Raw genomic sequence first — 11,891 nt, forward strand, 5'->3', positions numbered from 1 at the left:
CAATCACAAACAATAGAAGTAGTCTCGTCTCAAACTGCAGGGGATATATATATTCAATGATATAATAAGGTAACCAAAATAATAATTTATATGCGTTATATTTTAAAAGTCATATATTCGCATTAATTATGTACAGATTATCCGCTATATATATGATCAGTACATAATTAACAGATTGTACATGGGACGTGAGCAACCTAAGGGCATAATGGTTTCCACTAAATTTCTATTATTTCTTCCCCTAATTTTGTTACCGATCATCGGTACTCAAGCCGTTGATATGTTCAACTGTCTTGACGCCTTTCCTAATACCACCATTCTCAATAGCACCTATCTCAAAAACGTCAATGGTGCTTTGTCCTCCCTCATCTCCTCCAACGATAGTAAGGGGTACGGGTTTTACAGTTCCTCCTACGGCGCTAACTCCGACAAAGTTTATGCAAATGGGCTTTGCAGAGGGGATTTGACGCCTGCTGCTTGCGTTACTTGCCTCAACAGCTCCAGGTATGCCCTCATGGAGAGTTGCCCTAATAATAGGGAGGCAAGTTTGTTGACCGAAGGCTGCAAGTTAGGATATTCAAACCACTCCATGCCAGGAAACGTGGAATTGCTTCCATCTTTAACGTCCTATAGCAACAAAAATGTGTCATCGTCGTCGTCAGTCGTGGAAGGGTTTAATCAGCGGCTGGTGGCGTTATTGGGAGAACTAAAAGTGGAAGCGGCAGCCGGTGGTGACGTTCTTAAGTTTGCAGTGGGAAATGCAAGTGTTTCTATATATTCTAATAACATAAGTACAATATATGGACTTGCGCAGTGCAATCCAGATTTGTCTGAGCTGGGATGTAATAATTGCTTAGGTGAAGCTCTTGGAAGGCTCCAAAAATACTGTTATGGGAATGGTTCTGGGAAATATGCTAATCCCAGCTGTGACTTAAGGTATGAGCTTAATTACCACTTCTTTGCCCCTGCAAATCAGACAGTACCAGCGGCATTGTCACCATGAATGAGCTTCCTTTTCATATTTATGTGGATCAAGAGAGAAACAGAGCAACTTTGTCAATTGATTCTATGACGTCCAAGGATCTGTTCATGGCTTTCTTTCATGTTCAACTTTGACTTTTTCATTATTAATAGAAAATAATCGATTGCTTAGTTTGCGTGATGAGCTAAAACAATTCATATTAGTATTAATTAATTAATTAATTTTTATTTGTGTTGAACAGCCTGCCACCATTGAAGTTCAAGACATATAATCTTCTATATCATTCACATATGATACGGTCAACAATCAAAAACAATAGTAGTAGTCTCGATATGATAAGGTAACCAAAAAATAATGCTTGCGTGATATTTAAAAATTCATATGTTCCCCTTCATTATGTAGAGATTATCCTTCGATATGATAAGGTAATCTGTACATAATTAACACAATGCATATGGACCGAGCACAGATTAAGGCAGGCATAATGGTTTCCACTAGATTTCAATTACTTCTTCCCCTAATTTTGTTACCGGTCATCGGTACGCAAGCCGTTGATGTGTTCAACTGTCTTGACGCCTTTCCTAATACCACCATTCTCAATAGCACCTATCTCAAAAACGTCAACGGCGTTTTGTCCTCTCTCATCTCCTCCAACAATAGTAATGGCTACGGGTTTTACAGTTCTGCTTATGGCGAAAACTCTGACAAAGTTTATGCAATCGGGCTCTGTAGAGGGGATCTGAAGCATGACACTTGCGTTACTTGCCTCAACGCCTCCATATACAATCTCATGGAGGCTTGCCCTAATGACAGGGAGGCAAGTTTGTGGACGGAAAAATGCAAGTTACGCTACTCGAACCACTCCATGCATGGAACCGTGGAATTGATTCCATCTTCCACGGCGTACAGCAACAAAAATGTGTCGTCGTCATTGTCGGTCCTGGAAGGGTTTAACCAACGGCTGTTGGCGTTGCTGGGAGTACTAAAAGTTGAAGCAGCGGCTGGCGGTGATGTTAAGTTTACAGTGGGAAATGCAAGTGTTTCTATATATTCTAAGAATATAAGTACAATATATGGACTTGCGCAGTGCAGCCCAGATTTGTCAGAGCTGGGATGTAACAATTGCTTAGATGAAGCTTTAGAAAAGATCCAAATGTATTGTTATGGGAATGGTTTTGGAAGCTATGTTAATCCCAGCTGTGACTTATATTATCAGGTTGATTACCTCTTCTTTGACCCTGCAGCTCAGACGGTACCAGTGGCATTGCCACCATTAATATCTCCACCTACAGCCAATGCAAGAGGTATGTATATTTGATTATTGACTTTTCTAAACTTCAATTGATGATGATAACTCTTGTTTCTTTGTACCCCATTCTTTAATCTGAGAATATTTGTTTATGATTTTACTTAATTTGCAGGAAAGAAGAGCAACATATCTCAAACTCTCATCATTATTCTCGTGCCGATCCTACTTTCTTTCATCGTTATGTTTTGATCCGATGCGTATAGCTTTCGAGTATTAGTTTGGAGATAATATGTTGACAGAAAAATAGTGCTTGTTATATTTTTCTTTTATCCAGAGAAGGAATAGAATCTTATGTATGTAAAAAGGTATACATTTTGTGGTTGTTGAATGCAATAAGAAGAAAGAAATTGGTATGTATGATCTATCAGATGTGACTTTATCTGATTTCAAAAATAAAGCTTTGACTTTTTATGTGCTTTAAAATAAAAAGAAAAAGCTGTCTATATGTAATTTGTGCGGGTCTTGGCTTTCTCTCTTGGTTACTCTGACTTTTCATTATATTAATGCAAGTAAATGATTGCTTATGATAAGCTAAAATGATTACTATTATTACTTATTACTAATTACTAATTAATTATTATTTGAGTTTAACAACCAGCCACCATTGAATTCCAAGACTTACAATCTTTACAAATTCACAGAAGATTATACGTACAGTCAGTACAATCACAAACAATATAAATAATCTCGTCTCAGACGCCATCAGCAAGAAAAATTAACAGAATTGTTAAGATACTATGGTATTTCTTGTGAAAATTTCTTGTCATATGTTTAATATTTTTGTTTGATCCGATGCGTAATGACATTAAATACTTTTTTGATTTATTGACTTTTCTAAACTTCAATTGATGATGGTAACTTGTTTCTTTGTACCGCATGCTTTGATCTGAACCCGAGTGGGGGCTTTGAGGTGCTGGAACATTGGCCCATAATTAACGGGTCGGGTTCAAGCTGGCTATCTATTGGCCCGCCTATTTCAAGTCAGGAGTTAAACCCTGCGGCTTGAGCGAAGGCTCTGGGTCACTGGGTTTCTAGAGAGGAGGGAACCGCATAAGGCTGGCTTTACAGAGCAACGACTACCTCCCGCTCTTGGTAGTGGAAGGATTACGAGTCAGTGTCACTCGGATCCACCATGGCCTGCTAAACTGACCCAATTGAACCAAAACTTTTTTAGCTTTTTCTTATCTTCTTTGAAATTATTATTTGGGAAATTATATTTTTCAAACGAATGAACATGAGAGTATCACTTTAACCGTAACATACACATATATTATATATATACCAATTTAATGTCAAAAAATAATAAAGCATATGCATATATATCAAATACGAATTGAACACCCTATCATTCAATATCAACTGAAAATATTGATAAGTTACGAATTTTCTTATTACATACTTTTGTATGAAATAAATCTTGTAATGAAATTACATACTTCTTGATTTTTAAACTAAGCTTTTTCCTTGTATTTGTGCAAACTAACATTTTGCTCAATAACTTCATAATTTGAAGAGTTTCATACATGCACATAAAAAAAATGAGTTACTTTAATTTTGATTTCCATTTAGCAAAAAAAGAAATTAGAGAATAGAAAATTATAAATAAAAATATTTGGAGATAATAAGTGAGTAGAAAACATTATAAATAAAAAAAATGGAGAATCTTGTAAGCTATCTAACTAGGGAAAACATTAGGAAAAACGAGTATAGCCGGGCGGCTATACTATTTCTTTTTTTAAAATTAGATAAAACGAGTATGGACATGCGTCTATACTATTTTTTGTAAAAAACCGTAGTATATCTGGGCTGCTATACTATTTAAATACATCATATTTCAATGGTAGAGCCGCACGACAACACTATTTAATAAAAACAAATATGAAAAAACGACCCTCCTAGTTGCACAATCCCGATCTCTTGGACCACAGGAGTCCAAGAGATTGTGGTTACCTACCGTTGGATATTAATCCAATGGTTCAAAAAAATTTCTTAAAAGGAGTGCAAGAGTGAGTGAACCGTTGAATTTACATCCAACGGTGAGTAACCACAAATCTCTTGGACCCTATAGTCCAAGAGATCGGGACTGCCTAGTTGCATTAGTTTATATTTTATAGATATTAATTTGGTATAACCACACGACTATACGAATAAAATACATAAGTGTTTTTTGGGCAAAATTTTGACAAATTATAACTTAAAAGTTCCGCCACTATATAATATTTTAATATATATTATTTGTATTCAATAATATGTGATAATTATGTGTATAATACTTGAATTTTGTAAAAAAAATATGTGTATTAAACATGAAAAATACGTATGTACATGTTCAATATGAGTATTGTACATTCGCTTTAAAAAAAACTTACCGAGTCCTTAAGAGAGTTACAAAACAAGGATGTATTATTGAAATATTAATTTGGTATAGCAGTGGGGCTATAATAATTTTTTTTAACATTGGAAAAAACTGAGTATGGCCGCCCGGCTATACTATTTCTTTAAAAAAATTGGAAAACCCCAGTAAAGCCGTGCGGCTATACTACTGCCTTAAATAAATTGAAAAAACCCAGTATAGCCGCACGGCTATACAATTTATTTAAAAAATTTAGAATAAAAGAGTACAGCCGCCCGGCTATACAATTTTTTGTAAATAAGGTTTCGTAAAACCAGGCTGGGAGAAAGGGAAAGCGGCCAGTGTCATCTTCAGGTGCTGCCAATAGCACGGGAACAGCAAACACAGCTGGGCCTTCCCCGAGTTCAGCCCCTTCAACTCCCTCAACGCACACTCCTGGAGATGTAATCTCAATGCCTGCCTTTCCCCCTGATGGTACTGGGACCCTTACATCACCATCAAATCAGTTGGTGAGCGACTTCTTCAACTTCGTGTATTAGAAGGAATTGGCAACTCCTTGTATGTATTCTCGTTGGAATTCCATTTTGGCAGTGGGATGATAAAGATCTTGAATTGCAGGCTGATATGGATCGATTTGTAGAGGATGGTTCTCTTGATGATAATGTCGAGTCTTTTTTATCCCATGATGATGTGGACCCTAGAGATGCTGTTGGTCGATGTATGGATGTCAGCAAAGGTGCGATGGATGTCATTTTATTGAATGAATATTTAGTTTAAGATCTTCCTGAATGTAGTATATGCCATAATTTTCTTCATTATTTTGCAATTCTTTTTCAATTTCTCTAATGTGAAGTGGATAAATACGTTAATAAAATACGAGGGCACTGCAAGTAGTAGGTATTGAATCACAAGTCTGAATCAAATATCTTTATTTTTTCATTAATTTTTTTCTCACTTGTATTAACTACCATGTGTTTTTGGTAATTGTGCCATCCACAAACTTAGAAACAATGTCAGTGCATAATCCCAGCATTAATATATATATATATATATCTAATATCTGTATATGTTTTTAAATGTGGTTGTGGTGAAGCTACTATCATTTACTTTGAGGGCTCAGAATTTGAATTTGAATTTGACTTTAGGGTTCACATTTACGGAAGTACACACTGTTAAAGCAAGCACAAGCAAGGTTACTAGCTGTCACTTCTCATCGGATGGAAAGTTTCTTGCTAGTGGTGGCCATGATAAAAAGGTGAGTGAATGAATGTCTAATTGCAAAGAACTGCTGCGGGGAGGATTCAATGCTTATGCTGCTACATATTGATTCTTCCAGAACATAAATGTGAAACTGCTTGTTTAATTTACTTATTATAAGCAACAAGGTTGTTTTTTTGGGTCTTGCGTTTACTTATTGAAAGTCTTCTTGATATATGTATGATGCAGGCTGTATTGTGCTACACAGATACATTAAAGTTAAAATCAACCCTTGAAGAACATTCAGCTTTGATCACTGATGTTCGTTTTAGTCCAAGCATGCCACGTCTTGCAACGTCTTCATTCGACGAAACTGTCAGGGTCTGGGATGCTGACAATGTTAGTGGAAAATTCTTTCGTTCTATTCATCTGCTTAGCTTATACTTTGAAAATAACCTTTTGTTTCAAAAATCGAATACTTTAAGTAATCAGACCAAGTATACTTCTAGATTGATCTCTATCATATATTCCATAATCTTTCCCATGATAAGTTTGTCTTTGTGCTGGGTCATTGCTGGGGTGCCGAAGTGGTGGCTCTATTCTTAAAAGTGATAATTTATCTTTTTGTATCTTTTAACTGTGACATGTAACGGATGTGCTGTATTAAAGCATCGTTATGTCATTAGATTTCCACCCAAATAAAGATAACCTTATCTGCTCCTGCGACTCGGATGGTCAGATACGCTACTGGAGTATTAACAATGGCAGCTGCTCAAGTGTGTTCAAGGTAGAATCTTGTCTATTTGGATGTAGAAGTTCAGTGGGGTGGGGTAATAGTGGTTCTCAGATTATTCGCCTTTTTATAAATTGTGATTTGTTTGCACGTATTAGGGTGGTACAGCACAGATGAGATTTCAACCCCGCCATGGAAGATTTCTTGCTGCAGCAGCAGATAATGTTGTATCTATACTGGATGTCGAGACACAGGCTTGTCGGCATTCATTACAGGTCAGTTTAACATTTTGTTTCATCATAATTGTCCATTTGATAATTGTGAGTTAAACTGATTATGTGATGCTACATTTTAACTTCTGATTCTTTGTTGAGTTCTATATCAATGATGATATTCTTTTTGGCGAATAACAGTGGCATTATTCCCACAGAAAAAAGGGGATCCTGCTTGACTCTTATAAACTTTATTCTTTTTTGGGTTACATTGGAAGGGATCAGACCCTTGACCTATCCTAATCTTAACCCTAACCCATATCCCCACCCTCCCTCACCACCTAGCTAACCTAAAGGGCTTAGTCTGACAATCATTATTGTGGTCTCGTTGCAAGTATCTGGATGGTTCAGGTGCATGTTTCACTGGGAAACGGTGATGTTTGTAGGATTAAATATTTCGTTGAATTTCTACTAACATATTTATCTGTTGTCTTTTGGCACTTATGATGCAATTTGATGTTCCTATACACATTCTTGAACTATTTACTTCTGTTATACTAATATTTTCATGTAGATTCTCAATTGTGTTACTTGGAATTTGGTTTTGAATGCAGGGGCATACTAAGCCTGTCCATTCTGTGTGCTGGGATCCATACTAGGCACATTGTTATTGCAGCTCACCTGCATGCTTGTGTGATCCAATATATCTGAACTTTTCAGACTTACTGCCTGCAGGAGAAATGAAATTTTTTCACTGACAAACCTCTTCATGTTTGAAGCTCACTCATATAACCGTATTAGTATTCAAATGAAAACAAAAGCCATCAATTTAAAAAATAAGTACACTAAGCTTGTTTGAATAAGAGCATGACACAATATGTAATTCTAACATATGCTCAGAAAATAAAATAATAAACCAACCTCAAGTGCTTTGCAAACTTTATCAACCTCAGAAGCATTGTTGATCTTCGGAGAAGTCATTATGAGCTCAAGAACACCAACACAGGACCGTCCGTGGATACTCTTTGTAATGCTGAGCAAAGGTTCAAACACGGGCAAAGCTAAGGTTCCCTGAACATTGTAATGCTGAGCATGACCAAGCCGTGGATACTCTTTGATGGAGTAGTACTGAACATTTGGGGTCCATTCTGGCAAATTTTTGCTGGAAAACACTGCCAGGGAGCCCAAGCATTCCATCACTCTCTCCATCCACAGAAAACATATACATCAGAGAAGCCATCCTATACTGATGAAGTCCATTAGTATGAGGATCAAGAACAAAGGGTTGCCCTGAAGTTGTGAGCACATACCGACCCCCATTCTTCACTGGTGTGCCCAAACCTGAGCTAGAACATGTTGGTCAGTCAATTCCTTGAGCTGTCTCAGAGCTTGAGTGATCTTCTCTTTAATTAAGCAATAAACATCAGGATTTTCAACAGGTTCCAGTCCCAAAAAGGGGGATTTAAGCATTCTTCTGTCCTCATTCTCTCTTGGTATTTCCCTTCCCGGATCAGGAAGACCTGCATTGTTGTGATATTATATGAGAGAAAACTCAAATGAGTGAACCTCCTGACTGCTACTCAACAACTGCAAAATGCTAACTGAAGCAATATGTTAAGCCAACGAAATGTGTTTTCAATTCCTAGGAATTTCAGGCCAAAAAGACAAAAGTTCCCATAAACTTTTTATTTTTTAGATGGTTGACTTCAAATTCTAAGAATATTCAGACCAGATAGAATTAAACAAAGATTAATGAACAAGGAGAACTCATTTCAGAGGAACCAAGGTCTCCGAATTCAATTCTTGGCCCAGTTGGAATGTAAAAATGCAACCTTTTCAGTATAACAGGGTATAGTCTCTTTAGTTGCAGAGAATTGAGAAACGAGTAAAGAAACACATTTTGACCCTAAATTATTTTGTTGTTTAATTCTAAGAGTACAATTTTATTGCTCAATGCCAAATAAAAGTTTAAAGTCAGGAAAAACAATCTATTTATATATAATAAAAAATTAAAAAAAGGACACGACCGCCTAGGCGGCCGCCTAGCCGCCTAGGCCGATTTTTCGAACACTGCCCAGGAAAGCATTTGTTCAGCTGAGTTCTATGATTATCACAGTGAACATACAAACTTCTAAAAGATTTCTGATTCAGAAAAACCAAATTCAATGGTAAGACAGAGAAAACTGATCGACCCAGAAAAGAAAAAAACAAAAGAACACAACCAAATATGAAAAACTCACAGGAACTGAATTGAGGACGGTCAGAAAGAGCTTGATCAACTTGTCCAGCGAGCTTATCATCATTATCAGCATCACCATCAGGAAAACCCCATAAAGGAGAACAGGGCTGGTCAGTGGACGGAAACAAAGGAGGGGATGTGGGGTTAGAAGGAAAGTGAATCGGATCCAACGGCCAAAAAGCATCGAGGTCAAGATCAAACTCCATGAGCGCAGCTTCTCCGTCGTCCACTATGTTCTTTGACTTTGGCGGAATGGCTTGAGTTTGGCTTTCCTCTTCGGGCTCGACCATTTTCTGGGAAAGCAGTGTTTTTTCTTTCGTTTTCCGGGAAAGTTGTCGCTCTAGGAAGAAAGATTTTGAGAGGAAGAGAAGGATTCAGTAATGGTAATAATCTGCAGGGTCGGTGTGATTCCATGGAATCCATTAGTTGTTTTTTAAGTTTTTTCCACAACTTGCAGTTGAGACCAGAGAGTGAATATAGTGGATAAAGTACTCCGGGGAATAATCATCTGTTGCAATCAACTGCCAAATAAGTCTACAACTTGGAACTTGTTTGCTCTCTTATTTTATTCTTTATTTTTACTACTTACAGTTCCTCTTACGGCGAAAACTCTGACAAAGTTTACCCAATTGGGCTTTGCAGAGGGGATTTGAAGCCAGACTATTGCGTTCATTGCATCAATGGCTCCATATATCCTCTCATCAAGGAGTGCCCTAAGGACAGGGAGGCAAGTTTGTGGGCCAGCGATTATTGCATGTTACGCTACACGAACCACTCCAAGCAAGGCGACCTGGAACTGGCTCCTGCTTCGACGTCATGTAGCACGGAAGATGTGTCGCGGTCGTCATTGGTGGTGGACGGGTTTAATCAACGGCTGCTGGCGTTGTTGGAAGTGCTTAGAATCGAAGCGGCGGCTGGTGGTGATGTTCTTAAGTTTGCAGTGGGAAATGCAAAGTGTATCAATATTATTCTAATAATATAAGTAGTATATATAGACTTGTGCAGTGCAGTCCAGATTTGAAAGAGCTGGACTGTGATAATTGCTTAGAAGAAGGTTTTGGAAGCATCCAGGTAAATTGTTATGGGAGGGATTTTGCGAGATATGGTAATCCCAGCTGTAACATAAGATTTGAGGTTGATAGCCTCTTCTTTGACCCTGCAGAGTACCCTCAGAACCAACATTTTTCCCAACTAGATCTGAAATGCCTCGCTCAAGAAATAAGAGGACGAAAGTCGAACTACGTACTTTTTTATTTTCTAGTTTAGTCAGGGCTATAACATTTTTCCTACTCTTTCTGTTGTCCGTCTGTGATGGCATACAGAATCATTAGCAGAAAGAAGGAACCGATAGCCAAGACTTAATTTGGCTACATAATCACATAGATTGGTTGCATATATGCTAATTATGATCTTGGGCTAAGACGCAGTCTGACTGTTATAATTTTTTGGGCCTGCTGGCTTGTATTGTGCGGATACTTTTTGGGCCTCCAATTTTTTTATATTTTTTCTCGAAAAAAAACCCATGACAGACAAAAACGACACCAAAGAAACCACCTTAACATGCGAATATGCTTGAGGCCAATGGATTTTTTTTTTTTGTTCTTTTGCTTTTGTTTTTCCCGTTGAAAACTTCCAATTGGTACTACATGTACTACTTCTACTACACAATAATAATTATGCAAATCAAATGCTGTACTGCACCCAATTGAAACCATGAAAGAGAAATGCGACCAAAAAATCCAAGAAGAAGAAAAATCCAAAAATGAAGGAAATGCCTAGTAATTAATTGGTAACCTTCATTGCTTCTGTATTTGGCTATACATTATGGTGCATATACATATGGAACACCGCAGCACAAGGTAATTTACATGGCAAAGCAGCCACCACTTCTTCTAACAACAACCGTTTTAACTGCCGGAGCATCCTTCGAAAACCCAACGACTTCCGATCTCCTCTGAGCCGAGGGCCTTGGAAGGTTCTCGGGCACAATGGTCTCCAGAGAATTGGGGATCCACGGCGGGCACATTCTTCTGTCACTCCATTTTGTAACCCTCTGATCACTTGCTTCTGTCACCAATGGCAAGGGCATGCCTTTGGCAATGGCATCCAAGCTGCCCATTTCCAACCCAATCATGATGCCGGCTGTCATGCCTAACACACATCGTTTTGTCCATGATCCATCATTTTTGTTCCTGCACACACAAGTACTTACCATAATTAGACACCAACATAGCACGCGTCTTGATTTTATAAGACCACGCAAATACGAGGCACATAAGAAAGGTGGGTTTAATTATATACCATGCAAGTACTTGATTTGGCTTTGAAGGCAAAGAAGGGCTTGAACCAAGGTTTTGAGTTGGAGGCGGCGGATTGAGGCAGCAATTGAAGTTTGTAATAGCCATCTCTCTCTCTCTTCGTCTCTTCTTTCCCTCTTAATTTTGGCAGAAAAAGGAGAGAGGGAGGGATGATATATAGAAAAAGAGGAAGGTGGGTTTGGTTTGGTTTTGCATAGAGCAATTGGTGAGATTTCATAAGCCGACAAGGACCCCAACGCAACGGTGACCATCTAGAATAGAAAAGGCCACGTGGTGTTGGACCCTCCATCAAACACGTATCATTTCTCTGTTTTTGCTTGCCGTCTGGTGTCTCTGTGTGTCACCATTTTCTCTTGGAGAGACGCGTGTTGGAATGAGTTTCCTGTTAATAAAATCATCAGTTAGCGTATTTCCAAGAAAGAAAAGATGGTGACACACACTGGAAACTCATTCAAATTCATATTGAATTTCACTACTGGGTTAGAGTAACCTCAATTTCTATTTTTTTTTTAATTTTATGTTCACGTGGTAATTTGACATCTCGTTTA

At 37.9% G+C, this 11,891-nt stretch overlaps 5 protein-coding genes, 1 non-coding gene and 1 pseudogene across 6 annotated transcripts; 5 read left to right on the top strand and 2 right to left on the bottom strand.

The window, feature by feature from the left end:
• The first annotated feature begins 196 nt into the window (after positions 1–196).
• LOC110774631 (cysteine-rich receptor-like protein kinase 28) lies at positions 197–1,072 on the top strand (annotated as a pseudogene).
• Positions 1,073–1,455: 383 nt separating this feature from the next.
• On the top strand, positions 1,456–2,604 carry LOC110774635 (cysteine-rich receptor-like protein kinase 28). Its single transcript, XM_021979203.2, has 2 exons — positions 1,456–2,286; positions 2,404–2,604. The coding sequence occupies exons 1-2, from the start codon at positions 1,467–1,469 to the stop codon at positions 2,478–2,480; spliced, it is 897 nt and encodes a 298-aa protein (XP_021834895.1). The 5' UTR covers positions 1,456–1,466; the 3' UTR covers positions 2,481–2,604.
• Positions 2,605–3,169: 565 nt separating this feature from the next.
• LOC148298019 (signal recognition particle RNA) lies at positions 3,170–3,461 on the top strand. The gene has a single exon (XR_015833347.1).
• A 1,503-nt stretch (positions 3,462–4,964) lies between these two features.
• On the top strand, positions 4,965–7,741 carry LOC110774630 (transcriptional corepressor LEUNIG-like). The gene is made up of 7 exons (XM_088250083.1): positions 4,965–5,153; positions 5,236–5,380; positions 5,790–5,899; positions 6,091–6,240; positions 6,581–6,628; positions 6,733–6,849; positions 7,401–7,741. Exons 1-7 carry the CDS (start codon positions 5,097–5,099, stop codon positions 7,443–7,445), a joined length of 672 nt encoding a protein of 223 aa, XP_088106209.1. The 5' UTR covers positions 4,965–5,096; the 3' UTR covers positions 7,446–7,741.
• Positions 7,742–7,879: 138 nt separating this feature from the next.
• Positions 7,880–9,574, bottom strand: LOC110774629 (protein NLP7-like). Its single transcript, XM_088250118.1, has 2 exons — positions 9,027–9,574; positions 7,880–8,306 (listed from the first exon to the last, which is right to left on the bottom strand). Exons 1-2 carry the CDS (start codon positions 9,313–9,315, stop codon positions 8,110–8,112), a joined length of 486 nt encoding a protein of 161 aa, XP_088106244.1. The 5' UTR covers positions 9,316–9,574; the 3' UTR covers positions 7,880–8,109.
• LOC148298020 (cysteine-rich receptor-like protein kinase 29) lies at positions 9,406–10,187 on the top strand. Its single transcript, XM_088249399.1, has 2 exons — positions 9,406–9,427; positions 9,559–10,187. The coding sequence occupies exons 1-2, from the start codon at positions 9,406–9,408 to the stop codon at positions 10,005–10,007; spliced, it is 471 nt and encodes a 156-aa protein (XP_088105525.1). The 3' UTR covers positions 10,008–10,187.
• Positions 10,188–10,778: 591 nt separating this feature from the next.
• LOC110774633 (histone deacetylase-like protein) lies at positions 10,779–11,503 on the bottom strand. The gene is made up of 2 exons (XM_021979202.2): positions 11,327–11,503; positions 10,779–11,217 (listed from the first exon to the last, which is right to left on the bottom strand). The coding sequence occupies exons 1-2, from the start codon at positions 11,428–11,430 to the stop codon at positions 10,890–10,892; spliced, it is 432 nt and encodes a 143-aa protein (XP_021834894.1). The 5' UTR covers positions 11,431–11,503; the 3' UTR covers positions 10,779–10,889.
• Positions 11,504–11,891: the final 388 nt, after the last annotated feature.

This window comes from Prunus avium, chromosome 1 (genome assembly GCF_965620075.1).
Source record: "Prunus avium chromosome 1, drPruAviu1.hap1.1, whole genome shotgun sequence".
Lineage (NCBI taxonomy): Eukaryota > Viridiplantae > Streptophyta > Magnoliopsida > Rosales > Rosaceae > Prunus > Prunus avium.

Coding starts and splice junctions, on each gene's coding strand:
- LOC110774635 (XM_021979203.2), top strand. CDS start 1,467: ATGGTTTCCACTAGATTTCAATTACTTCTTCCCCTAATTTTGTTACCG. Junction 2,287..2,403: donor ACCTACAGCCAATGCAAGAG/GTATGTATATTT, acceptor CTTAATTTGCAG/GAAAGAAGAGCAACATATCT.
- LOC110774630 (XM_088250083.1), top strand. CDS start 5,097: ATGCCTGCCTTTCCCCCTGATGGTACTGGGACCCTTACATCACCATCA. Junction 5,381..5,789: donor ATGTATGGATGTCAGCAAAG/GTGCGATGGATG, acceptor ATTTGACTTTAG/GGTTCACATTTACGGAAGTA. Junction 6,629..6,732: donor GCTGCTCAAGTGTGTTCAAG/GTAGAATCTTGT, acceptor TGCACGTATTAG/GGTGGTACAGCACAGATGAG.
- LOC110774629 (XM_088250118.1), bottom strand. CDS start 9,315: ATGGTCGAGCCCGAAGAGGAAAGCCAAACTCAAGCCATTCCGCCAAAG. Junction 8,307..9,026: donor CCGTCCTCAATTCAGTTCCT/GTGAGTTTTTCA, acceptor ACAACAATGCAG/GTCTTCCTGATCCGGGAAGG.
- LOC148298020 (XM_088249399.1), top strand. CDS start 9,406: ATGGTAATAATCTGCAGGGTCG. Junction 9,428..9,558: donor GGTAATAATCTGCAGGGTCG/GTGTGATTCCAT, acceptor CTGCCAAATAAG/TCTACAACTTGGAACTTGTT.
- LOC110774633 (XM_021979202.2), bottom strand. CDS start 11,430: ATGGCTATTACAAACTTCAATTGCTGCCTCAATCCGCCGCCTCCAACT. Junction 11,218..11,326: donor CCAAATCAAGTACTTGCATG/GTATATAATTAA, acceptor TTGTGTGTGCAG/GAACAAAAATGATGGATCAT.